Here is a 27,804-nt window from a genome sequence, read left to right as displayed (position 1 = left end):
TGTCTGTCATTTATAACCACCTTTCACCTCATGTTCAGGAAGCAGCTAGACTAGATACTACTACTAGATGATAAATCCACACCTGACAGGTTTATTTGATTTATTGGAGCACAGTTTGTGGGTTCAGGAAAAAAAAATCAACTGATAAAATCACAACAATGTTTGATCTGCAGTGTGAAAAGTTCTCCTGCTCTGGTTTTATGTGGCAAAGTCTGAGAGACACATTCTAAAAGCTCTCATTGAATATGTTAATCAGAGACAACTCAAGATAGTTCTTAAAGGGGAACTGCCATTTTTCTTACAATCTGGACGTCATTTCTAGCATAAAATACGATCATTTATTCACCCAGATAACTTTGGTGTCATTACAAGTCGTTCCGATGAAATTAGATCCAGCCGAGAGCCGCGTATATCCATATAATGCGAGTCTATAGGGCAGCGAAATGCAGCCTCTAAATAACACATTATCTGCTGCGAAACTCGTTAATTTCACCAATATTTTGTTATGATACGCTAGTGCTATTCCCCTCTGAGTCCGGGGTTAGCTGTTATCAACATCTGGGATCTGTAGGTTGACCTACTGACCTCTGATCTGGATGATTATGATCTCTGAGCGCTGCGCGGTTCATTCTGATAATAATGATTCCGCTTTGGCATTCGGGTTCATTTTTATCTCAACTAGCCAGAGCTTTAGTGAGTCCAGGTTGCAGAGAGGAAGCCTGTGGAAGCTGAACTTCGTCCAGCTGCTCATTTTGTTCTGACAAGTTGGAAAAACACAGAAACGAACCATAGCATTAGCGGTAGCAACAAGCCGGGCCGCACGGTGCTCAGAGATGACATCATCCAGGTCAGAGGTCAGTAGGTCAACCTACAGACCCCGGATGTTGATAACAGCTAACCCCGGACTCAGAGGGGAATAGCACTAGCATATCATAACAAAATATTGGTGAAATGAGCGAGTTTCGCGGCAGTTAATGTGTTATTTAGAGGCTGCATTGCGCTGCCCTGTGTACTCGCATTATACGGATATACACGGCTCTCGGCTGGAGCTAATTTTGTCGGAATGACTTGTAATGACAAAGTTTTATGCTAGAAATTGTAGCATAATTGTAAAAAACTGCAATTCCCCTTTTAGCACCTCATAATTTCAAGACACTGTGTGAGCACACACAAACACATCCACACAACTAAGAGAAAATGTGATTATTTGTAAAAAAAAAAAAAAAAAAAGTCTCCATAATACGATGCAAACAAAGCAGTGTACATGTTTTTGTCTCGAAGGAAAAACAGCAAAGCAAATGAGACTGAGATTATGTCACAGCGAAGTGAAGCTACATGGAAAAAGCATAGGACGCATCCTGCATAGTCTCCAGATACTTTATATAGTCGACAAACTGCTGCACTTGCAAAGTGTGGAACTTCAGCTTTTCATCTGCATGCTGAAAAAAGAGCCTTGCTTTAGCGCTGTCGCTCTCACTTTTTTTCACCACTTCTTGCACCTCAGGGTCAGACCAAATCGGCATCTGTTTCAAGTAGTTCTCTTTCGCAGTGTTCTCATCGAGGATATCCTGAGTGAAGTCACGCTCTGCATAGTGCTCGGCCTGTTGGGCAGAAAATTGAAAGCAACCATTGAATTACACATTTAGTTCTTTCTACAGAGCAATTACAAATCATTTATTAATATATGGATTAATGACTCACCACACGAATCTTCATGTGAGCCTGTAACTCTGCGAGTTGCTGCTTCATGTGAGCCTGTGATTAAAGAGTCACAAAATACTGCATTGGAAAATATCCCACCGTTCTGTTTGGTTCAAGCTGGTTGGAAATAACTGACAAAACAAAATCTATTCTGTAGCATTTGAATACTCACTGAGGTTCATGAAGGTAACTAACAATATATTTTGCAATATAATGTAATATATTCACCAGTTTTTCCTTAACTCCCATTGAGTTTACAGAGGAAGCCAAACAGAGGATGCTCAGCATGAAGCACAGACGTCTGCTGGTTGTTGCTGCTGCCATGACTGCTTTGGATGGAGGTTTCACTCGACTGTAGGGACAGAGAATGGCCTCAGTGTTACACAACACAATCAAAGAAAAGTGCAAAAATACATAAAGTAAATTGTTTTTACTGTGAAAGAATTGAAAAAAAACATGTCAAAAAGACAACAACTACAAGCACTTTTAGCTTTCCCAGGCAATAAAACAATTCAACAGATGTATTACACAACAAATGTCTACACCAGCTGTTGTTTTACCTACAGGAATTTACAACCTAGATCAGTTAGTAAACATGGTTGTACGCGGGTCATCATAGTGTCCTTCCTCTGTCCCCAGGTTTACTGTAGTCAGGACACTGTGAGTATCAAAGCACTTGGTGAGCTGAGACAATGTTTTGCTTTTTTCATGTAGCCTTCACAGCTACACCCCATGTTTGGTCATATCTCTGGCTAGCTGTAAATACTTAGTAAGTAAGATGTTGTTGTTGGAAATTTTCATTTGTTAAGATCTGAAATATTAAGATGAAGAGGCAAATTGTCTTTCCATCCATCCATCCATTCAGATAATGGTGTCTTTAGTGCTGTGAAAAGTCCCTAAAATACCATGTAGCCTAAGGGAAATTTTAATAGTTGAGATCTAAGATTAAAAATGAATAGAATAGAAATTGGGTTCAACCTATTACCTTAAAGTAGCACTATCGCAAATTCCAATACTTTGTTTGGCCACTAGATGGGGCTGGTGGTGCAGCATATCAGATATAGATAGATAGATGCATGCTATTCAGGAGGTGGAGCTAAGTGCCAGGCTGGCTTGTCTCATAACAAAAAGGAATTCTGCATTTGCTCCACAGGCACTACACCGTTGGCTATATTTTGTTTAGTTATGGCTCCCCTGGACCTAGCTATTTATTGCATATTTCAGTTTTTTTTATTGCCATCACTGCTGTATTTGCGACAGTGCTACTTTAAGTCAGATGTCATGATTCTAAATAGACACTGTGAAATAGCCCACTGTAGATAACTGATGAGACCTTGAGTATACAGACAAGACATTGTGCTCCGATGCCTGCAGGCGCTGAAGGATGATCATGTTTTCCCTCCTATGCACAGTGAGACCTCAACACATCTTCCAAACTTAGATAACTTATACCCTCATCTCTTCACTTAAGAATCAACCACTTCTGGAAAAAAAATCTTTACAGTTAAACAAAAAATACACTTTACACACAACCATCCATCTGTGGTTTATATTTGAAGAGTTCATTTGCAAAAGCAGATAAGTGCCATTTTGGAAAAAAATGAGCTGAGGCTTTATAATTATTCTTTGCATAGTGTTTTCAACAAAACTTTATTTTTTTTGAGATATGTCTGTTTTGTTACATCTCAAAGTCACTCAACTTTGGTTTGACTGATATCACCTTATGTAAATAAAAAATGAAGATTCTAGAATTTTATAAAAACAGAGTTCTGCTTTTGCAAATTAACTCTTCATTTGGGAAACACCCTTAGAGTAACAGGCAGAATCAGAAGTTGCAATTTTGTACACAATATAAGTAGTTGTAATATCACACTTTATGTAGGCTACAAGGAGGTTTTTTTTAATCATCCTTCTGCAAATAGAGTCCAGCGGCCCTGCTTCACCTTTACCAGTAGTTGACTGTTTGCCAAAGTAAACAGGCACCAGAGACAGTTGGGGTTCAACGCAGTAGCTACGGTTTTATTCCTCTTAAACAACGCAATCCACGGAAAAGAGACACAGGACAAGCCTCCCTCTGTTACACACACTTGTTATCAGTTATATCAGCTCGTGTAGGCCTATTAGTTCCAAAAATGTTTCTTACCTTAGCTGCAGAGTCCGAGGGTCCAGTGTCTGTAGCGCTCCAGTGGTATGTGCCGTAGCGATCCCTTTGTTTTGCTCTGTTTCGCACTTCCGGTTTCTCCGCCCTCAAGCCAGTGGACAGACCCCCCCCCCCACCACCACCACCGTGGTTGACGCTCACTTTTTTTTCACTCATTTGGCCCTCCATAGACCCTCCCTCCCTCTAGTGACCCCATGATTACTGGAATATTGATACAACTTATAAGAAAGACCATTTGGCCTACAATCTGAAAATGTAAACACCATTATCTACTAGAATTAAATGAAAATGTAAAAGAAGGGGAAAAAAAACATGAATAAATCTTTATAAAAAAAATTGTATTTCATTTTATATTATTCTATTTGTTCAACTCATACATAATTGAGAAAAAATAAAATGATAATAATCATTATAATTATCATTATTTATCATTGTCCTTACTCAATGCAACCACACAACAGAAATAGATGGTCTGCCAGATTACATGTGTTTAATCATAACAGCAACAAGGGAAGAAAACTAAAGCAAACACAATTATTGTAAATCACAACATGAGCAATACCTGCACAAACTAATATTTTTTTCTTTACACCCTTAAACTCCGGTATGGCCGTTGTTGTGGTAAAAAAGAGGAAAACAACAAATGCGTGTTCGTTGATTTGAGAGAGGACAGACAACGACGTTCTAGTTGACCATTTATTAAAGTTGGATCATCAAAAGACTTGTACAAGGATCTTCACTGTTAAGGAAATCGCAGTCTGCAAGCAGTTAGCTGCAATCACCCGCCCAGAGAAGAATGACGAAAAAACGTTACAAGCTCTTAATATACTTCGCACTATGTGTGTGTTAATTAATTTCTATTGGTTAAAACTGATGGGGAGGAACTTCGGTTTAAACTTAGTTCTCCCTTCGTTGGTGCACAGGCTGGTCCCAGCCTCTTGGCACACGAACCATCCAATCTTCTGGAGACAGCGCCCTGAAAGAGAAGAACCCTCCCTACTCTGCTTCGGGCCTCTCGTGGGTAACAGCATCCTGCTTTCTTATCTCCCCCAAGGACACCTGCCTACGTCTTGCTCCCTGTTTGTATCATCTCCTCATGTTGGATGATCATAAATCTGTTACAAGAGGGAGAGCAGAATGAATGGTTCTACTGATGAACAACATTCTGATGTTACCCTTTAACCTTCGAGAGTGCCCAAACTGAACAATTCTCACAAAAATAACTTGCTAAAGTGATGGTGTTGAGAAGCAGAATACTGACAAGAGTTGTAAGACTAGCTTGAACAACTCTAGTGTTCTGCCTGACAGATGATCAACTTAGAAAATATATATTTCTTTAACATACTTGATAGAGAGGTTAATTAAAGAAGGAACATATGATGATCTAATATATTTAGTAAAGAGATTACATAGATAAAGAGGTTAATTAAAGAAGAAACATATGTCTATCTAATATATTTAATAAAATGAGTATATGTGTGCACTTTTAACCTCCTGGCCTTCTGACCTCCACTTGCTCCTTCCTTGCTATGCCTTCCAGGATGCTACAGCTCAATCAATACATTCATTTAAGTTTCACAGTCAATTAAGGGTTAGTCTATAAAGAGGAATGCATGTGATGTACATTAAGGAGGGATACATGTGGTGTACAATCACTTCTGTGTTCACATTGGTAAGGATTATGTTGTACACTAGCTATGATCTGCAGTGTGCATCTACTGTACAGCAAGTGTGTGTGTGCTTCTAATCACTGAGGTAATATGTGGTTGATAAAACAGCAGATAGATTGGAGGTAATAATCAGTGTCTACATAGCCAGATCAGAGGTAGTAATCAATGTCTGAAATATATATGTATATCAGTGGTGATCATCAGGATCTAAATTGAATTTATCCTAACACCGTACAGCCCTTTAAATCATTAATATGTAGAGCATTCTATTCACTAAGGACCACGTCACAGCAATGTGCCATTTAAACACTTCAATGTATGGAATGTAAGTGGTGAGGATGGATGAATGAATATTGTACAGAGGGGTAAAGGTGAAGGTGTCTGCCCTGCTGGTCAGGGAGGGTGTAATGAAGACCAGCAGAGAGTGGGGGTTCCGTTTTGGCATGGTTCAACTTCCACCTGAGCTGGTTACATGCCCCCATGTAGCCTACTGTTGAATAGGATGGGGAAAGGGAGGAAAGGATGGAGGGATGAGAGTAGGATCAGATGTCCTGGATGGTTGTCTGATTTTGTTCAATGAGGTCTCTGAACATGACATTGACTTTTAATTTGGGCCTTTTCTGGTAGTTATGTTGACAGAGCGGACACTGTGTGGCGTGTAATGGAAATTTTTATGTTTATGACCCTTGATTGAACTTTGAAGATGTATGATCATGAACTTTAGGTGAACTTCGAAGAAAGCGCAAGTTGCACTTGTCTGCTGTGCTGTGCATAGAGCAGTATGCAGGTGTCCGACTTGGTTCCTGTTATTTTGTGATGATTACGCTTAAAGCAGAAGTAAGTGATATGTGTTAATATAAGTCTTAAATAGTTATATCTTCCGACAGCAATCACTTACATAGAGTGTTTGGACTGAAACACGGGTCTGTCAGTCCCTCTGCTCTGCTCTGAGCCCAGGAGAAAACATTTATCGTATCCTACAGTTTTTAGCCAATGAGGAGAGAGAACGGCATGCAGGGCTGTGTGTGCAGCCAAGGGACGCCGTGAATGTGGCGACGTAGAGACGAGGACTGTTATGGTGCGTTCAAGGAAACTCGTATTTTTCCGACCGTGAAGTCGTACCAGTTCGATCTGGTACGAGTTCACCGGTCGGAAGTTACGAGGGTAGCACTACATAATACGGCCCGCGACTTACAGCGTACCTACCGCTCTCTTGCCGCGTAGGTTGCCGCTTATTTCACACAAGTACTGAGTAACTGCAGCTCACTTTCCCCCCTGTTTCCCCCGTGCATTTACAGTGTAACTAGGCTGCGTCTTAGCGCGTAACTTACATCCTGCTTCACACCAACTTCCACAGAAGTACAGGGTAACTCTCGCTGTTTTACAGTTTAACTAGGCTGCGTCTTGGCACGTAACTCCTGTCCTACTTTACACCAAATTACACAGTAACTCTCGCTCACTCCGCCACTAATTACCCCGCATTTTACAGTATAACTAGGCTGTGTCTTAGAGCGTAACTCCCGTACAATTACGTCCTACTTTCCCCGGACTTACAGTGTAACTCCTGCCAGGTACATTAGAAATTAAATAGTCTACTGTACAATATGAGCACAGTTGCAATCCATGTTTTCCAAAAGTGTCAGCAGCGACATTTCACCTCTATTTCAGAGATTTATTATTCATTATTTAATTGTATGGTTTGGAATAGGTGAGAAATGGGTATAGAGTGTGGACATTTTCCAATACAGTAACAGGCTGGCTGGTAGCAAACTTACCTCTCTAAAATGCACATCTATGAAAGTCTAGTTCTGTCATCCAAGGGCAAAACACAAACTATACAGTAATACATCCACAATAATGAGTCATTCGGAGAGTTAGAAAATGTTTTTATTATTTATTAACCAGAAAACACATGACACATCCACATCCATGATCATTCATAAACTTTAAGTACAGTAAGTACCCTACTGTAAGTGAGCACTGTTACCCCTCCTTAGTCTGCACCTATACAGTAGCTGTCATGCACCTACACACTACTTGTCTTAGAGTTACCCAGTAAGTAGAGGGTAACGGGCTGTATTATAAAGTAATGGCTGTTACTCCCTCCTTAGTCTGCACCTATACAGTAGCTGTCATGCACCTACACACTACTTGTCTTAGAGTTACCCAGTAAGTAGAGGGTAACGGGCTGTATTATAAAGTAATGGCTGTTACTCCCTCCTTAGTCTGCACCTATACAGTAGCTGTCATGCACCTACACACTACTTGTCTTAGAGTTACCCAGTAAGTAGAGGGTAACGGGCTGTATTATAAAGTAATGGCTGTTACTCCCTCCTTAGTCTGCACCTATACAGTAGCTGTCATGCACCTACACTGTACTTGTCTTAGAGTTACCCAGTAACTAGAGGGTAACGGGCTGTATTATAAAGTATTCTTTGTTATTCCCTCCTTAGAGTGCAAATACACTGTAATTGTCCTGCAACTACAATGTAGTTGTCCCGGAGTTACCCAGTACCTACAAAGTAGCGGGCTGTATTATAAAGTATTCTTTGTTATTCCCTCCTTAGTGTGCAAATACACTGTAATTGTCCTGCAACTACACTGTAGTTGTCCTGGAGCTACCCAGTACCTTCTACTGCAGCTGTAACTACTGTCTAAGTAGAACCAGTAAGTTAGAACACAGTTTGTTTCACGAGATAACATCATCTGAAAGTACAGTAATACAAAGACAAAACTAACTGAAGTGTCCCTGACATCATAAAATAACAGATTTCTACTGGCTTTTGTTATTTACATTAAAGTTCAGTTTTGTTCCTTCTGTTATAAACTGTTTCATTTAGTTTTGATCCATCTGTCTGGTCCTTCTAGGTCTAAAATAGTCAGTCAAGTCAGTTTCATTTGACAAAATGTACTTTCTAAGTTAGAAGAGTCAAGTTGAAAAGATTGTTGTGATACTACTATCACACCAGAGTGTGACACTCAGTAATGGAGAATGGATGGGCTCCTCCATAAAAGGTGATCTTGATCTTGATCCAGCTCCTTGGGCCAAAGCAGAGATCAGGGTCATGGGTGGCGTGCCATCTCCCTCGTCAGGTACCATTTTCATGGCATCTCAAAAACCTCACCTGTGTAGAAACATAATTATATATTGTATCATCAACTTCATCACATAAATGCATCACTGTAAAACAAAGTGAGAAAATTAATAACTTTGAACGGTACAGTTTTTCTCATCATGGAATACTTAATCCCGTTTTTTACCTTTCACATCATAAATCATTAGCCTTTTAAACCATAACTTGTGATTTTTAAGCATATTAATCAATTACAAATTATACATATTTTTTTCTTTAACTATTGAGTAAATATTTTAACCATTTAAAAATCTTCAATTTTACAAAATCAATGCTATGACCATACTGTTTCACAACTGTAGGCTGCACCAGTACATTATTGTTACTCTTGACTGTATTCATCATACCAGTCATTACCAACAGTAACGTTAGCTAATGGAGCTAATGTGGACAGTACTAACACAAATACAGTTCCCGGTTAGCGTGGTTCAGGGGAAAACACACACTATTATCTTTAGCACAAGCTAACATTGCTAGCTGCGTTAGCATAGCTACTTAACTCACCAAGAGGTTGATAACGCGGTCAAACTGCCGTCGCACAGGTCCTCGGTTCATCCCTCTCGTCTCCCGGGGTGTTTGCTCTGTGTTTATATCAACATATCACATCGTAGACATTGCATAATTTCCCTCATTTCTCCACTTCGTCTCCTCCTGTCGTCCCTGCGGCGGTGTCAACAAGCTCCGTCCTCGCTGTGAGGTGGGACTTTCTACCTTCTCAACAGGCAACCAATGACAGGTGAGCAGCTTCTGGTCTGACCAATGACAGATGGTCAAAGGTGAGTGACTGTGATTGACAACTTATGTGATCAATGATGAGCAGCGTAATTAGACAGGTTAGAATCAAATAGGATGAAATAAGTTGTCAATCACAGTCACTCACCTTTGACCATCTGTCATTGGTCAGACCAGAAGCTGCTCACCTGTCATTGGTTGCCTGTTGAGAAGGTAGAAAGTCCCACCTCACAGCGAGGACGGAGCTTGTTGACACCGCCGCAGGGACGACAGGAGGAGACGAAGTGGAGAAATGAGGGAAATTATGCAATGTCTACGATGTGATATGTTGATATAAACACAGAGCAAACACCCCGGGAGACGAGAGGGATGAACCGAGGACCTGTGCGACGGCAGTTTGACCGCGTTATCAACCTCTTGGTGAGTTAAGTAGCTATGCTAACGCAGCTAGCAATGTTAGCTTGTGCTAAAGATAATAGTGTGTGTTTTCCCCTGAACCACGCTAACCGGGAACTGTATTTGTGTTAGTACTGTACACATTAGCTCCATTAGCTAACGTTACTGTTGGTAATGACTGGTATGATGAATACAGTCAAGAGTAACAATAATGTACTGGTGCAGCCTACAGTTGCGAAACAGTATGGTCATAGCATTGATTTTGTAAAATTGAAGATTTTTAAATGGTTAAAATATTTACTCAATAGTTAAAGAAAAAAATATGTATAATTTGTAATTGATTAATATGCTTAAAAATCACAAGTTATGGTTTAAAAGGCTAATGATTTATGATGTGAAAGGTAAAACCGGGATTAAGTATTCCATGATGAGAAAAACTGTACCGTTCAAAGTTATTAATTTTCTCACTTTGTTTTACAGTGATGCATTTATGTGATGAAGTTGATGATACAATATATAATTATGTTTCTACACAGGTGAGGTTTTTGAGATGCCATGAAAATGGTACCTGACGAGGGAGATGGCACGCCACCCATGACCCTGATCTCTGCTTTGGCCCAAGGAGCTGGATCAAGATCAAGATCACCTTTTATGGAGGAGCCCATCCATTCTCCATTACTGAGTGTCACACTCTGGTGTGATAGTAGTATCACAACAATCTTTTCAACTTGACTCTTCTAACTTAGAAAGTACATTTTGTCAAATGAAACTGACTTGACTGACTATTTTAGACCTAGAAGGACCAGACAGATGGATCAAAACTAAATGAAACAGTTTATAACAGAAGGAACAAAACTGAACTTTAATGTAAATAACAAAAGCCAGTAGAAATCTGTTATTTTATGATGTCAGGGACACTTCAGTTAGTTTTGTCTTTGTATTACTGTACTTTCAGATGATGTTATCTCGTGAAACAAACTGTGTTCTAACTTACTGGTTCTACTTAGACAGTAGTTACAGCTGCAGTAGAAGGTACTGGGTAACTCCAGGACAACTACAGTGTAGTTGCAGGACAATTACAGTGTATTTGCACACTAAGGAGGGAATAACAAAGAATACTTTATAATACAGCCCGCTACTTTGTAGGTACTGGGTAACTCCGGGACAACTACATTGTAGTTGCAGGACAATTACAGTGTATTTGCACTCTAAGGAGGGAAGAATACTTTATAATACAGCCCGTTACCCTCTAGTTACTGGGTAACTCTAAGACAAGTACAGTGTAGGTGCATGACAGCTACTGTATAGGTGCAGACTAAGGAGGGAGTAACAGCCATTACTTTATAATACAGCCCGTTACCCTCTACTTACTGGGTAACTCTAAGACAAGTAGTGTGTAGGTGCATGACAGCTACTGTGTAGGTGCAGACTAAGGAGGGAGTAACAGCCATTACTTTATAATACAGCCCGTTACCCTCTACTTACTGGGTAACTCTAAGACAAGTACAGTGTAGGTGCATGACAGCTACTGTATAGGTGCAGACTAAGGAGGGAGTAACAGCCATTACTTTATAATACAGCCCGTTACCCTCTACTTACTGGGTAACTCTAAGACAAGTAGTGTGTAGGTGCATGACAGCTACTGTGTAGGTGCAGACTAAGGAGGGAGTAACAGCCATTACTTTATAATACAGCCCGTTACCCTCTACTTACTGGGTAACTCTAAGACAAGTACAGTGTAGGTGCATGACAGCTACTGTATAGGTGCAGACTAAGGAGGGAGTAACAGCCATTACTTTATAATACAGCCCGTTACCCTCTACTTACTGGGTAACTCTAAGACAAGTAGTGTGTAGGTGCATGACAGCTACTGTATAGGTGCAGACTAAGGAGGGAGTAACAGCCATTACTTTATAATACAGCCCGTTACCCTCTACTTACTGGGTAACTCTAAGACAAGTAGTGTGTAGGTGCATGACAGCTACTGTATAGGTGCAGACTAAGGAGGGAGTAACAGCCATTACTTTATAATACAGCCCGTTACCCTCTACTTACTGGGTAACTCTAAGACAAGTAGTGTGTAGGTGCATGACAGCTACTGTATAGGTGCAGACTAAGGAGGGAGTAACAGCCATTACTTTATAATACAGCCCGTTACCCTCTACTTACTGGGTAACTCTAAGACAAGTAGTGTGTAGGTGCATGACAGCTACTGTATAGGTGCAGACTAAGGAGGGAGTAACAGCCATTACTTTATAATACAGCCCGTTACCCTCTACTTACTGGGTAACTCTAAGACAAGTAGTGTGTAGGTGCATGACAGCTACTGTATAGGTGCAGACTAAGGAGGGAGTAACAGCCATTACTTTATAATACAGCCCGTTACCCTCTACTTACTGGGTAACTCTAAGACAAGTAGTGTGTAGGTGCATGACAGCTACTGTGTAGGTGCAGACTAAGGAGGGAGTAAACAGCCATTACTTTATAATACAGCCCGTTACCCTCTACTTACTGGGTAACTCTAAGACAAGTAGTGTGTAGGTGCATGACAGCTACTGTATAGGTGCAGACTAAGGAGGGGTAACAGTGCTCACTTACAGTAGGGTACTTACTGTACTTAAAGTTTATGAATGATCATGGATGTGGATGTGTCATGTGTTTTCTGGTTGATAAATAATAAAAACATTTTCTAACTCTCCGAATGACTCATTATTGTGGATGTATTACTGTATAGTTTGTGTTTTGCCCTTGGATGACAGAACTAGACTTTCATAGATGTGCATTTTAGAGAGGTAAGTTTGCTACCAGCCAGCCTGTTACTGTATTGGAAAATGTCCACACTCTATACCCATTTCTCACCTATTCCAAACCATACAATTAAATAATGAATAATAAATCTCTGAAATAGAGGTGAAATGTCGCTGCTGACACTTTTGGAAAACATGGATTGCAACTGTGCTCATATTGTACAGTAGACTATTTAATTTCTAATGTACCTGGCAGGAGTTACACTGTAAGTCCGGGGAAAGTAGGACGTAATTGTACGGGAGTTACGCTCTAAGACACAGCCTAGTTATACTGTAAAATGCGGGGTAATTAGTGGCGGAGTGAGCGAGAGTTACTGTGTAATTTGGTGTAAAGTAGGACAGGAGTTACGTGCCAAGACGCAGCCTAGTTAAACTGTAAAACAGCGAGAGTTACCCTGTACTTCTGTGGAAGTTGGTGTGAAGCAGGATGTAAGTTACGCGCTAAGACGCAGCCTAGTTACACTGTAAATGCACGGGGGAAACAGGGGGGAAAGTGAGCTGCAGTTACTCAGTACTTGTGTGAAATAAGCGGCAACCTACGCGGCAAGAGAGCGGTAGGTACGCTGTAAGTCGCGGGCCGTATTATGTAGTGCTACCGTTACGAGTGGCCGTTATAGTGACTTTCACCGGTAAAACAGGTCGGAAAAACACGAGTGGGTTGCCTGGAACGCTACAAAGTCGGAAGTTGTGACTTGAAGCTGTAATTTACGATTTCAAAAGCCTGCCTGGAACGCAGCATTAGCCAAAACGACCGGACCACTTACTTCTGCTTTAAGTTACAGACAACCACTAGCTTCCTGCCTTTACGAGTTAACCTTATAATAGCCCAATGGTATGTCATGAGCGCTAAGTGCAAACTTGTACTATGCAAACTTATTCTGCAAGAATGCAATAATGTTATTGGACAATGTATGATACCGCCTCCAAGGAGGAGCACATGGCTCCTTCCTGCTCTTGTGCCTATGTAACCTGACGTTACCAATTCTCAGTGTGCACTCTCGTACAAACTTTTGTGTGTATGACAGTCCACCTCTTGCAAGATAAAATAAAGTACTTAAGTGAAACCTCAATTTGCTGGACTTATGATTTTCTCTCTCACAAGTTAAAGGAAATTTCCACAACAGGCGCTTGTTGAATCCCAGTAGGTGTTTATGCAGCCTTTACAAAAGTTGTGTCCACAAGGAGTGGAGACAGGGTCAGTGAAGCCATCGAGACAGATGGAGCATTTAAAACTGGAGGAGTGCGACAAAGAGGAGGCCATTGTGTTTGTCACCTGTTCAAATGGGACAAGATAAAAAGCTTGAGAGAAAACATCCTAACTAAGGTCAATTCCATATGAAGACATGTTTATTCCCAGAGTCAAAGGTACATTGTGTAATAATTAGCCTACTCCCATCTAGCGTTGCAGTTGTATATCGCAAGCAACTCAATCCTATTTTTCATGCTGCATTCACGTGAAATTGGGCAGACGGCAGACGGACGACCTCTATGTAAAGAAGCACGAGGCAAAACAATACACGCGACAATATGTTGTCATTAGAGCATGGCTACCCGACCCGAGCCCGCGGGTAACCCGAGGCCCGACGGGTATCGGGCCGGGCCGGGCCTGGTTTTTAATTAATTAATTCGGGCCCGGGTCGGGTCGGGCTGCACGCGGACAGCTGGTCTTGGTCGTTGGTCGCGAGCGCTCTGAGCGGCGCGCGCGTGTGTGTGTGTCGCTCGTGCCACTCAGTGCCACTTCAGGTGGATCCGTGAGCCAATCATCCGTCCGCAGTCTAGGCAGGGGAGCCCAGATGCAGCTGCCCTCTGGTGTCGCTGCCCACATAGCAAAAGGAGTCCGCCGCGGACCCGCCGCGGATGTAGCGCGGCTTCCGGAACGGACCCGCGAAACGGACCCGTATCGGAGTCCACTTGCTCTCTGTGACGGATCCGCAACGAAGGCGGATCGCGGACCCGTCCTGGATCCGCGCTGCATCCGGTCCGCATCCGCGATTTAAATCATACCTCCGCGGCGGGTCCGTTCAGGGCCCGCAAATCCGCCGCGGATCCGCAACAGACTCATAATAACCCTCTGGCCCGGATCCGTTTGGGACCCGCAACGGACTTATAAATTACCTCTGGCCCGGGTCCGTTCGGGACACGCAAATCCGCCGCGGATCCGAAACGGACGCAAAAAAAAACCTCTGGCCCGGGTCCGTTTTGGACCCGTTCATCATTTTCAAAATCTCCATAAAATAGCTTAAACTAAAACTATAACTATGCCTAGCCTAGACTTCTACACCAAGCTTAAATCTGCATTGCCTTGCATTTTTAACCCAACACTATTGTCAATATACAGAAAAGGTTGAAGTCAAGACATCAATTAACTGTACAAAATGAGGCTACAACTTCAATGAAATGTGAAGCTAAAATATCAGAAAATGAATAACTGGTGAACGACAAGAAGTTCAATACAAATATTGTTTATTCTTTTAAAGTACATGCTACTGGGGTTCTCGCGTGGATGGAGGCGGGACACGTCTCCTCGCTGCACAATCTGCCGCAAGGTGGATGGCGTGTTTGGTCACCTCGTCATCTGTGGCTGACCTGTCACTGTATTTTTTCTTACAGCACCTGTAATCAAACAGACAGATATATAGGGAGTCAAGGTCATACCATGTTTAATTTCGAGCAAAAAGAAAAAAAGACATCAAACGTTAAAAAAAAAAAAAAAAAAACAGCTGATCGCTTATGTGACAGGGTGAGGGTAAATAAACACAGCTGATGTGAGCGCAGACCTGTCAAAATGCCCTGTCCTGCGTCAGGTGTAACTTAATATGAACGCAGCTCAAAGCGCCTCTCACGGTGACCAAGCTCAGATAAATACATTGGATCAGCTGTAGTTTATCGCGTGTCCTCCCGCATAAAGCCGCAATATACCGGAGCTCCTAAAAAAAAAAAAAAAAAACGCTACGTGCGGTGGAGCTAAAAACAGCTGAGTTCTCCTCTACTACAGCTGAACAGCCGACATGTGGTCAAGACGTACAGAGACCTGTCACAGTGTCACCTAAACTTCAACCTCAGACTGTCTGCTTCTCAGATGATCACACAGGGAGAGCATGAATGTGTGATGAGTTGTGTTACAGAGTCCTGTATCAATGTTTAGGCTTATTCGTCAGTGCTTTATGTTGTCATGATAATTAATAGGCCTATATGCTGAGAAATAAGATTGTAAATAAAACAAATCCTACAGGGAAGACCAATTTATGTTTAACGAATCAAATATTGTTTTGGTCATAGTAACTGATAATAAATAGGCTATGTTTAATTCTCTCTTTCACACTTTGAGAGTTTGCGGTGCTGACGAATGTAGTCCGGTTAGTTGGCTGGGGTCACGAAAATAAAGCGTTTTACTTCTCAAAACAATATGCGTTCAAAAGAGTGATACATTTGCATCACAAAACCGTTGTCCACAAAAAAGTCTGACCTCACAATCGCTTGCTGCTATTTTCTCTCCCTCCGTATCACTGCGCGCTGCCGCCTCTAGACGGCTGTGCGCATTTCCATCAGCTGTTTCATGGAGTTTTATTGCTCGGATAGTTCACGTAATCTGATTATGACACAAGTGATGAAGCCATCCCTTGTTTTAGCACAGAGCCAAGGGGAGACCTTTATGAACCTGATGTGATGCTGAACCTCGTCAGATGGAGTTAGAACGGGCAGACACAGAGAGGAGGGACAGGGAAGCAACAAGCTGAAGTTAGACCACAGCTGCAGCTGTGACAGACAGGGTGACCGGGTGATGATCAGTAATGCAGCGCAGTCCGTGATGGAAGATCAGCCGGACAAATGTACACACTATCAGGACGATTATTTTTTCTTGCCGTTATAAAATAGCGAGTCTACACACCAGCCACGTCCACTCTGTTAGCTGGCTCAGCTGACCGGTGGTCAGATGGTGGTTAGATCTTCACATGTTGAACAAAGTGCATCCAAACGCCAGGCTAAAGAAAGAGCGAGGATCCTCTGACAGCTGCAGGTGAGCTACACGTCAGCTGGCTGCAGAGGAGTGCTGTTCTTTTTTTTTCCCAGCAGCACCATCCTTGGAGGTGATGCACGCTGTCTGTATATTTGTTGGTCTGATCTTCCACCATGGACTGCGCTGCAACGATCACTCTTCTCTGCTCTAACCTCTTTCCTACAGTCTATGGAACTCCATCTGATGAGGTTCAGCATCACATCAGGTTCATAAAGCTCTCCCTTTAGCTCTGTGCTAAAACAAGGGTATAGATAGATATCAAAAGACCCGAACTATCCCTTTAATGAAAAATAAACACACACTTTGATATTAAGAGCACTACCATATTATCCTACAACTTAGCTGACTGTAAAGTAATTACAATGAGTAGATGTTTTAAAGTTTATATAAAATACGAAAGATAACATCTCAACATACTAAACCTAAGTAATACTTACCACATACTCTCAATAGATTCTCCGGGTCCTCATTCAGGTAAACGCAGAGGGTCTTTAGGACGCATTCTCTTCCCAGATCCACGTCATCATCCTACGGCAGAAAAGCAGAGGAGAAGTTGTGTTGTTTGAGTTCATGTCTGTGAAAATTCTCATTTGTCCTGGTAAAAGGCATTTTTGTCTTGAAGACAATCAGTTGTTACACCCCCAACCCAGAGAATATATTTACTTCATCCATTGGTGCAATGATGCCCCCTATTTCTTTTTCATTACTGAGTAATTGTTTAAAAATAATATACATAAATGAAAAAAAAACAATAAACTCAGAAAACAACAACTGATTTAGTAATACTCACCACTACTGCAGAGCCTTTGACACAGCACCCTGAGACATGTCAAATATTGCACAGCAACTGAACACCCTTTACACTGCCACATTCACTAGAGAAAGAAAGACAAATGGAAATTGGTTTAGTTTGTGGTGCCATATTATTTTGTGTTGTAATGAAGACTGATTATTAGACATATCTCTCCAAAATAGTTTCAACAAAAAAAATGAACATTAGAATCTTAAAGGCAATAGGACATGCAGTAATTATCTTTACTCGCAATATTAAAAAAGGAATAATATCATAAAAGAAGGTCAGACAACAAATGTAGCCTACAGGGACATCGATCTGCATCACCTGTTACAACAGAGCTGCGCAAAAGAGAAAAAGTGATCGCCCCCGAGAGCATTGTAATCATATCGGTTAACAAGCGTTGGTTATCATCAGTCAGAAAAAAAATTCAAAATGTGCATCCCGAAAACCAACAAAAGCAATTGAATAGTAGGCCAATACTCACCACTACACAGCAGCACCCAGAGACATGTCAAATATTGGCATAGCTGGAGGATTATCTGCACAGTAAAAATAGAAAAAATGTTGAAAAAAAAGTCAAGTATGTGGGTGTGTAGACAACATAAACTCAAGGCAGGACATAGAAGACACAAAATAGCTAACTTTAGTTGACTTAAGCTTAGCAAAAATGACAGCCCTCACTATTTTAAAAAAAAAGTTTAAAAAAAAAGAAAAGCTGTGTGCCCGCCCCTCCTCCCCAGCGAATTAAACATAGCCTATTTATGACCAAAACAATATCTGATTATATTTGATTCATTAAACACAAATTATTGGTCTTTCCTGCTTGATTTACAATTTTATCTTGTTTCTCAGCATATATTAATCATCATAAAGCACTGACAAGCTTAAACATTAATATTGCCAGTGTGCATGGCATGTGTGAGTGTGTTTGTACTGCTGCTGTAACTTGTGAATTTCCCCTTCGTGGGATGAATAAAGGCAGAGGGAGTGCTGTTGTACTGTATATCAGCACGGGTGTGCGGCCTCGTGCCTACGACCGAATCACACCCGTGCTGATACAGTACAACAGCGCCGTTAGCCGCTCGGCTAGCGAAAAGTCACGGAGAATTACGACATGAGTTGCAAAGAGAGGCTTAAAAAAGTCATTCTAAACTCCGTAACGTTGGAGTTGGTTGCCCTCTTCATAAGCCGAGCGGCTAACTAGCCGTTAGCGGCTAACTAGCCGGCTAACTAGCCGTTAGCGGCTAACTAGCCGGCTAACTAGCCGCTAACGGCTAGTTAGTTTTAAAGAAAAGAAAATAATTATTTAAAAAAAAAAACACCGTAATGTGTATGAAGAGGGCGACTCGTAATTACTGGGAGTCGGAACACCGGGCATAGCCTACTTAAATCGAGGAAATGGGAGGTCGAGGTCGGAGAAATAGCAGCTAAGTTACATAAGTTACCGCTAGCATAGGCTAACGTTACACAGCATAACAGCTGCGATACATTAAAACAGATAACCATAACGTTACCAAATAACAATGTGTGTTTTTTTTAGTCACACAACCACAACATATTCTCCCGAAATTGCTATCCCATTTTAAAACAAAATAGCTACAGACGTGCATCATCACATCTCAGCTAGAAGCTAACCTAGCCTGTTGCACAAAACTACAAAAGTTCTAACAGTGCTAATATCAAACAACGTCATTACAAGCATTAATATACATGACGATTAAAAACACAAAGGCCAATGTTTAACGTTACTGTGAATGTCGCAATACATCAATAAATCAATAAACTTACTAGAGGCTTCAGCACAACCGTGTCCCAGCAAAGAAAGATGACTCCTCTAGTCTCGGCTCGGTGTGGACTACTGTGGTCGATCGTTACAGCAAAGGCGCGTCCGTGTCCACACGTCCGACACGGGTCCGTCCGGGATCCGCTGTTTGACGGTAGAATAACGGCTCTGCCTGGAGGCGGGGCTGATCCTCTAGGCGGCGCCCAAACGAATGTGACAGTCACGCGGGTTTGGTGACTTGAATGCGGATCCGCGTCGGAGTCTCCTGCTGTGTGGGTGGGCACGTCTCTCGGTCCTTCTCTGCTGGTTCCTGTCGTGTATGAGTGAGGTTGCTCTGGCATGCGCCGCGCACACACACACACACACACACACACACACACGGCCGTGTCCATCTCTCTCTCTCTCTCTCCCTCTCTCTCTCTCTACCGAGTCATCTGACTTCCGAGCCGCTTGACGAATGTCGCGCTGTTAAATGTCAATGAAAATAACGTGCATCTTGCATAATAACACTTCGGGTAACGGGTCGGGTCGGGCCTGGTTTTTAATTTATTAATTCGGGCTCGGTTCGGGTCGGGTTTGAGAGTCTCGGGCTCGGGCCGGGTACGGGCTTAATTTCCAGGCCCGTGCAGCCCTCTAGTTGTCATGGCGATGTCGTATTGTTTACCTGACCCACGTTTTACCGGCTTTCTCTCGACGGCCGTCTGCCCGACTGCAGGTGAATGCAGCATCAGTGTAACGCTCCATTCCTCCTCACTGCGTTACCGCGGTGACTTTTCACAGACGCCACCTCGACCTGAGCCGACAGCTCCGGTGTCTCCGCTGAGTTTCCGTGGTTGTCCGTTGTACTTATCAGTTGTAATTCTGAGGTTTCACAAGGTGTTACATAAACACAGCTTTTTTCTCTGCATATTTTCTTATTCCATTCAGTCAGGCTACACAGTATAATGGTGTATGGTGTCATTATCTCAGGACAACTACCATTACACAGGATACACACCCACATACACTTGATATCAGACAATTTTACACCCCATGTACCTCACAGAAAAACAAAGTCCAAACTCTCTCAGAGTGAACAGCTCAACTCTTTACTTATTGTTGTGAAACTTTCTAACTCTGATTAATTAGATCTGTAAGTGCTCACCTTGTTTTTTCACCCTGTAGCCTGTTCTTCTTTTTGTTGTCAGGTTCACTTCCGGTTCACTGAAGTAGGTGTGGCTCTGGAATTTTTCCAAAGATACTTGGGAAATTGAAAATGCCCAACTATTTGCTTAGGGGAACCTTTCTTTTTTTAGCACAGCAACTGTTTAATGTGTGATGATCAGGTTTTGTTCCCGTGCATCACTTTGGTTTGTCTGTCATTTATAACCACCTTTCACCTCATGTTCAGGAAGCAGCTACTAGATGATAAATCCACACCTGACAGGTTTATTTGATTTATTGGAGCACAGTTTGTGGATTCAGGAAAAAAAAAATCAACAGATAAAATGTTTGATCTGATTCTGCAGTGTGGTGTGCAATGTGTAAAGAAAATGTCCTGCTCCGGTTTTATGTGGCAAAGTCTGAGAGACACATTCTGAAAGCTCCCATTGAATATGTTGAGTGAGAGATAACTCAAAGATAGTGCTTAAGCACATCATAATTTCAAAACACTGTATGAGCACACACAAACAATTCCACACAACTAACAGAAAATGTGATTATTTGTTAAAAATGTGTTCATAATACGCAGCAAACAAAGCATTTCTGATGACGTGAATGTTTTTGTCTCGAAGGAAAAACAGCAAAGCAAAGACGACTGAGACGGTGTCACAGCAAAGTGAAGCTACATGGAAAAAGCATAGGGTGCATCCTGCACAGTCTCCAGATGTTTAACCAAGTCGACATACTGCTGCACTTGCAAAGTGTGGAACCTCAGCTTTTCTTCTGCATGCTGAAAAAAGCGCATTGCTTCAGCGCTGTCGCTCTCAGTTTTTTTCACCACTTCTTGCACCTTAGGGTCAGACCAAATTGGCATCTGTTTCAAGCAGTTCACTCTGGCAATATTCCCATCGATGATATCCTGAGTGAAGTCACGCTGTGCAATGTACTCGGCCTGTTGGGCAGAAAATTGAAAGCAACCATTGAATTACACATTTAGTTCTTTTTACAGAGCAATTACAAATCATTTATTAATATATGGATTAATGACTCACCACACGAATCTTCATGCTCTCCTGTAACTCTGCGAGTTGGTGCTTCATGTGAGCCTGTGATTAAAGAGTCACAAAATACACAATGTGTTGTGTGTAATCATATGGCTGGTGGTGTTATACTGCATTGGAAAATATCCCACCGTTCTGTTTGGTTCAAGCTGGTTGGATTAAATAACTGAGGTTCATGAAGGTAACTAACAATATATTTGCAATATAATGTAATATATTTACCAGTTTTTCCTTAACTCCCATTGAGTTTACAGAGGAAGCCAAACAGAGGATGCTCAGCATGAAGCACAGACGTCTGCTGGTTGTTGCTGCTGCTATGACTGCTTTGGATGGAGGTTTCACTCGACTGTAGGGACAGAGAATGGCCTCAGTGTTACAAGAAACACAATCAAAGAAAAGTGCAAAAATATATAAAGTAAATTGTTTTTACTGTGAAAGAATTGAAAAAAAAAAAAAACATGTCAAAAAGACAATTAGCACTTTTTTTGTCTTTAACAGCTGATTGAATTGAAAAGCTGTTCAGTTCATCGATCCTAAAAATCAGTTTGAGTGTTGAAAAACAAGTGATCAACTGAATGAAATACAAAATATATGTAGCCGGGTGGGAAAATGTAGTGCAACTGCTTACTAGCGCCACCAGAGGGCGGTTTGGTGAACTGGTTGTAGACTAGGTAGAAAGATACCGGAGGTCGCCATCTTGCCCGCAGCGGTGCGACCGCACTACGGTTTTCCGAGGTTAATGAGGGTAAATATGATATAAATGTGTCTGTTTACATGAAGTATCTAAGGGATATGTTTAAGAGTAATGCATGTTTACAGGCTTAAATGTTTATTGTTAATGTGGGCGTATGTGTTAGTGGTTGGCAGGTAAACGGACGACGAGAGAAACCCAACGGTTGTCGTGTAGCAGGCCGTCGTCAGTGCTGTTTGTGCTAGGCCTACGGAAAAAATGCACAAGTCAGTAACGTTATGTATTACAATACTACACATTCGTTGTGATGTTTTGACCTGTGAATGTATGAGTGTTTAATGTGAATGTGTGGGCTCTTTGTGTTATAGGGTCGAGCCACTGTAAGTTAGTTAATTCTTTGCACTCTATTGTTGCTTATAGGGACATTTTTGTACACTCTGATAGCAGTCTGTAGGCCTAGATTTATTATTTTTATTCTTTTGTACTGAATCTTAAGAAGACACGTTTTGTACTCTTTGGTGCTAGTCTACATTGTTTACTTTTGTACTCTTTTGTAATAGGATAATTACTTAAGATTTACGGACATTGTCCAGTGATTATAGCAGACTAGACAGAGTTACAGTAAGTGTCCCGTGTGCCAGGCACAGTGTGGTGTCGCTGATTTTTGTTTCTACTAGTACTGTAGATACAGCTGAAGACTATCAGCCAGTTGAGTTTTAAACTTGCATCATTTATTTTGGGGAGCATACGTCAGTCCGACTGCCCACAAGTCCGACGGCTCATTTCTCCGACTACCCATTCTACAGTGTTGAGGTTAGGTTTAGGGTAAGGTTAAGGGTTAGGGCTACTTAAGTCGGAGAAGTGGGAGGTCGGACTGATGACGCAAAAATAAAGAAATGTATGGTCGGAGTCGGAGAAATGGGTAGTCAGACAGACGTCATGCGCCCATTTATTTTATTTGTACACCATATTCTTCTGTTCAGAATTAAAGACCCCAGAAGATATTTTTGTGTCCTGTGCTGGTTCAATTTAGCCAGGCTACATATAATTCTATAAAACCATAAGATATGTATGATCAGAGTTTAGTTTAATTTAGTTTATTTTTACGGGACAGTGTACAATACCATTAATCAAGAACAGAGAAGAGATGGTTGTACCATATTTAGCCACTAGGGCTAATTTCCATCTGTAGTCCCAACATAAATGAGTGATATGTAAGACCATCGCAACTTGTTATTTGATATTACTTTTTTATTTTATTTCTAAACTTATTATTATTTTATTATTTTATTTATTATTATTAAAGATGGGACTGAGAAGGTTTCTCCTCAACTGTACTCAGCACTCTTCACACTTATCTTTCAGAAAGATAAGTGTGAAGAAGAGGCCCAACTGCTAACCGAACAAACTCATGTCATGATTAAATATGTCCCCCGGGGATCCCAATACAGGTCTACACTTCACAGGGGTTCAACGAATACATCTTCATGTACTGTAGATATGGAGGATATTCATTAAGAGCAACAGGAGCTCAAACAAAGAGTAATCAAATGTTTAAAATAATACACATAATAATACACATTTTATGTTCTCCTTCATCATATAAGCCATTATGCACAAAACTTTACACAACAGGTGCTGCAATCATTGCTGCTGTTATCACTAATAAAACTATCACACACACTGTTTTTAACAACCAGTTTCATGGTGCTACAGTATAGCAGTACAGGTGCCTCCCCCACAGACTTGACAGTTTCACAAACTGTTCATCACTGAAAATGTGCCGCACCATCTGCTCGATTTAATTTCCTTAAAAAACACACGTCTGTTTTGGCAGCAGCTCACTGACAACAACAGGAAGTGTATCTAAGTGTGTGAGTATCAAAACACTTGGTGAGCTGACACAATGTTTTGCTTTTTTCATGTAGCCTTAGAGCTACACCCCATGTTTGGTCATATCTCTGGCTAGCTGTAAACACTAGTATGGTGTTGTTGTGGAAATTTTCATTTGTTGAGATCTGAAATATTAAGATGAAGAGGCAAATTGTCTTTCCATCCATCCACCCATTCAGATAATGGTGTCTTTATTCCTGTGAAAAGTCCCTAAAATACCATTAGAAAAGTTCCTAAAATACCATGTAAGGGAAATTTTAATAGGTGAGATATAAGATTAAAAATGAATTAATTCAATAGAAATTGAGTTTAACCTATTAAGTCAGATGTCATGATTCTAAAAGAAATAGACACTACTTGACTGTGAATAGCCCACTGCAGATAACAGAGCTCCTCAAACTGATGAGACCTTGAGTATACAGACAAGACATTGTGCTCCGATGGCTGCAGGCGCTGAAGGTTGATCATGTTTTCCCTCCTATGCACAGTGAGACTTCAACACATCTCCCAAACTTAGATAACGGAACAAAGAAAAAGTTACACCCTCATCTCTTCATTGAAGAATCAACCACTTCTGGAAAAACCATCATTACAGTTAACTTAAAAATTAGCTTTACACACAACCATCCATCTGTGGTTTATATTTGGAAAACACCCTTAAAGTAACGGGCAGAATCAGAAGTTGCAATTTTGTACACAATAGTTTATAAGTAGTTGTAACTACAACGGTAAAACCACACTTTATGCACAAGGAGGTATTTTTATTATGATCCTCCTGCAAATAGACTCCAGCGGCCCTGCTTCACCTTTACCAGTAGTTGACTGTCTGTCAAAGGAAACAGGCACCAGAGAGAGTTGGGGTTCAATGCAGCAGGTTTTATTCCTCATAAACAACGCAATCCACAGAAAAGAGACAAACAGGACAAGCATCCCTCTGTTACACACTTGTTATTAGTTATATCAGCTCGTGTATTAGTTCAAAAAATGTTTTCTTACCTTAGCTGCAGAGTCTGGGTACAGTGTCTGTAGTGCTCCTGTGGTTAGGTGCTGTTTAACGCTCCCTTTGTTTTGCTCTGTATCACACTTCCGGTTTCACCGCCCTCAAGCGTTTCAGTGGGCATTACCCCTACCACCTTTTTGTTGATGTTCACTTTTTTTCTCATTTGGCTCACCATAGACCCTCCCTCCCTCTCGTGACCCCCATTTCATTTTATTTTATTTTATTCTATTTGTTCAACTCACATATAGTCCAGTCACCCTGGTGAAAAAAAAGTGTACTTTATTGTATTTCAAGTATATTCGTATTTTGAATAGTATATTGAAAATGTAATTATACAAATTGTACTTTATATAAATATATAAAAATTACACTAACATCACACTTTCACGCTAACACTTTAATTATACTATATTACACTTTATAGAAATATATTAAACTAAAATATACTTAAAGTGAAATTTATGTGTAATTTCTAAAGTGTACTTATTTGAAATTTGTTTTCACACATACTTTTGATATATTTTAAAATGTATGCTAAAATTGTCATTGTAAAATACAATGATAACATATTTTGAAAGTATACATTTTAATATCAACACTGTAATATTAAGTTTGAGTGTATTTTAAGTTACATTTGAGTTTAATTATAAAGTGAAGTTATTTATGCATGCTTTATGCGGCTGCATCTGTGACTTGCTTGGGCAGACGTTGTTTGGTGTCACCCGCTGATTTGCATAGGTACATAAATATCTAGACCCCGAATCTATAAGACTATATGTATACAAATATGTATAAAAAATTGCGTGTATCATTTAGGGGTTTTTATATCCCTAAATGATACACGCAATTTTATGTTTACTGTTTCATTCCGTGTAAACGTTGTGTACACTGACACACCCCTCTGTATCAAAAGTATAGGTCTTTATGATTAAAATAAACTAAATGGATTTTTTTTTTACTACAACTTTGTTGGTTGGACACTCAGTGTGTCTGTGTGTGGTCTTATAATAGATCCATGGTGAGAACCTACAGTAAAATACTCCCCCACCACCACCACACACACACACAGTCCCTGAGAGCAGACAGTAAAGAGGTGAGTGAGAGAGAGACCCCCCCCCACACACATATGGATTTCTTTATAAAAGAGGAATGTGTTTTAAAATAAAATTATTCCAACTTATATGAGGCAACTTTCCAGAGCTAGCAGATAGCTCGTTGCCTCAACAACTGAAGCAACCAAGTTAACAAGTAGCTAAATATGCTACTGTACGTTATCTTTTTATCTTTGGATACTTTTTTAAGTCGTCCTCACACCTCACAATATTAGTAGGCAGCGGTATTATGATATTGTCTCATTTGAGTTGTAAAAGGTGGTGTTTTATGTCTCTAACCCCCGCAGAAAGTGGATTAGCGCGTACTGTTAGCATGTAAACAAACGCTACTTCCGGTTCGCACTGGAAGCTGCGCCCATAATTCCCGCAAAGCATCATGGGGGCTAGGAATAAGGTGGATATAATACATCCATGCTCCGACCACGAGCCAATTTTGCCGAACATTTTGTGTTTCCATGGTTTCTTCCAACTTTCCGAGCTTCAACCAATCACGATTTGTGACATGCGTGACGTCATCTGCAAGTGCAGGACCCCGAGCCGATCTGGCAGCCGAGCCAATCTGGTACCTACACCGGCCCACGTAATCACACCGTGATAAACACCAGTCACCGCGGGGAGACAGGCTGTCGTTTAAAAAGTTTGCATTTGTCGGGACGAAGCTTCAGGCCGTGCTTCCACAGGCGTTCAAACACTTCCTCCAAGTGTTTGAGATGTGTGGTGAAGTCTGGTGAGTAGACAATGATGTCGTCTAAATAAACTAATAAAGAGTCTGTGATTTGGCCAGAGAGGCACTGCTGCATTAAACGTTGAAACGTTGCTGGAGCATTGCAGAGGCCGAAGGGCATGCGTTGGAACTCGAATAAACCTAATGGGGTTGTGAAGGCAGTTTTCTCACGGTCTTGTGGATCTACCTCTACCTGCCAGTAGCCGCTGGCAAGATCTAAGGTGGAGAACCACTCGGCCTGGGTCATCGAAGTCAGGGTCTCTTCAATCCTAGGAAGTGGAAAAGCATCCTTGTGAGTCACAGAATTTAACTTCCTATAGTCAACACAAAATCTCCAACTGCCGTCTTTCTTTCTCACCATAACGATGGGAGCTGCCCAGGACTAGAACTTTCAGTTATAATGCCATTTTGTAACATACCTGCTAGTAGGGCTCGCATATCTTTATACAGCAGAGGTGGTAAAGGTCGGAAGCGTTCTCTTACAGGAGCTGCATCACCGGTGGGGATGGAGTGTTTCACAGCATCTGTCCTCCCAAAGTCTTCCTCATGTGTGGAGAAAACTTTCTCCCACTTTTGCAGCAGGGCTGTTAACTGACCTTGTTCCTCCTGGGTTAGGTCAGGCCGATCAGCCAACTTCGATACTTTGAACACTTGGTCTTCTTCTACCTCATCACAGACATCCACCAGTCTCACCTCCACCATGCCATCAGTATCAGGTATTAGGCTGACATCATGTGCTCCATGGACATCCGTTTCATCCACTTGAAACAGTCTGCCCAGCTTCTGGTAGCGCCCTAGGGAGACAGGGAAATCATGCAAATTGCGGAGGCGGACGGGAAGTCGGCCTTGCTTCAGTTCAACCAGTGTCCGGGCAACAGAAACAGCACCGGGCTCCTGGAGTGCCTCTACCAGTCCATGATAATCACGCCCTTGCGGCCCTGTCTTGGCACGGCCCCAGACCACTACTTCACTTCTCGCTGGT

General features: G+C 41.4%; 1 protein-coding gene and 1 long non-coding RNA gene across 2 annotated transcripts; both read right to left on the bottom strand.

Annotated features, from left to right (window-relative positions):
- Positions 1 to 86: 86 nt before the first annotated feature.
- LOC146969529 (uncharacterized) lies at positions 87 to 27,069 on the bottom strand. The gene is made up of 5 exons (XM_085759408.1): positions 27,016 to 27,069; positions 24,983 to 25,020; positions 21,625 to 21,748; positions 21,394 to 21,447; positions 87 to 1,601 (listed from the first exon to the last, which is right to left on the bottom strand). Exons 1-5 carry the CDS (start codon positions 27,067 to 27,069, stop codon positions 1,332 to 1,334), a joined length of 540 nt encoding a protein of 179 aa, XP_085615534.1. The 3' UTR covers positions 87 to 1,331.
- On the bottom strand, positions 15,088 to 19,278 carry LOC146969530 (uncharacterized). Its single transcript, XR_015034283.1, has 5 exons — positions 19,204 to 19,278; positions 17,900 to 17,954; positions 17,410 to 17,494; positions 17,057 to 17,147; positions 15,088 to 15,214 (listed from the first exon to the last, which is right to left on the bottom strand). It is a non-coding gene; the product is annotated as an uncharacterized LOC146969530 (long non-coding RNA).
- Positions 27,070 to 27,804: the final 735 nt, after the last annotated feature.

Source organism: Trachurus japonicus, chromosome 18 (genome assembly GCF_045865225.1).
Source record: "Trachurus japonicus isolate A0001 chromosome 18, Traja_1.0".
Classification (NCBI taxonomy): domain Eukaryota; kingdom Metazoa; phylum Chordata; class Actinopteri; order Carangiformes; family Carangidae; genus Trachurus; species Trachurus japonicus.
Note: the sequence above shows the minus strand (reverse complement) of the source record. Positions and strands in the feature narration are given on the sequence as shown.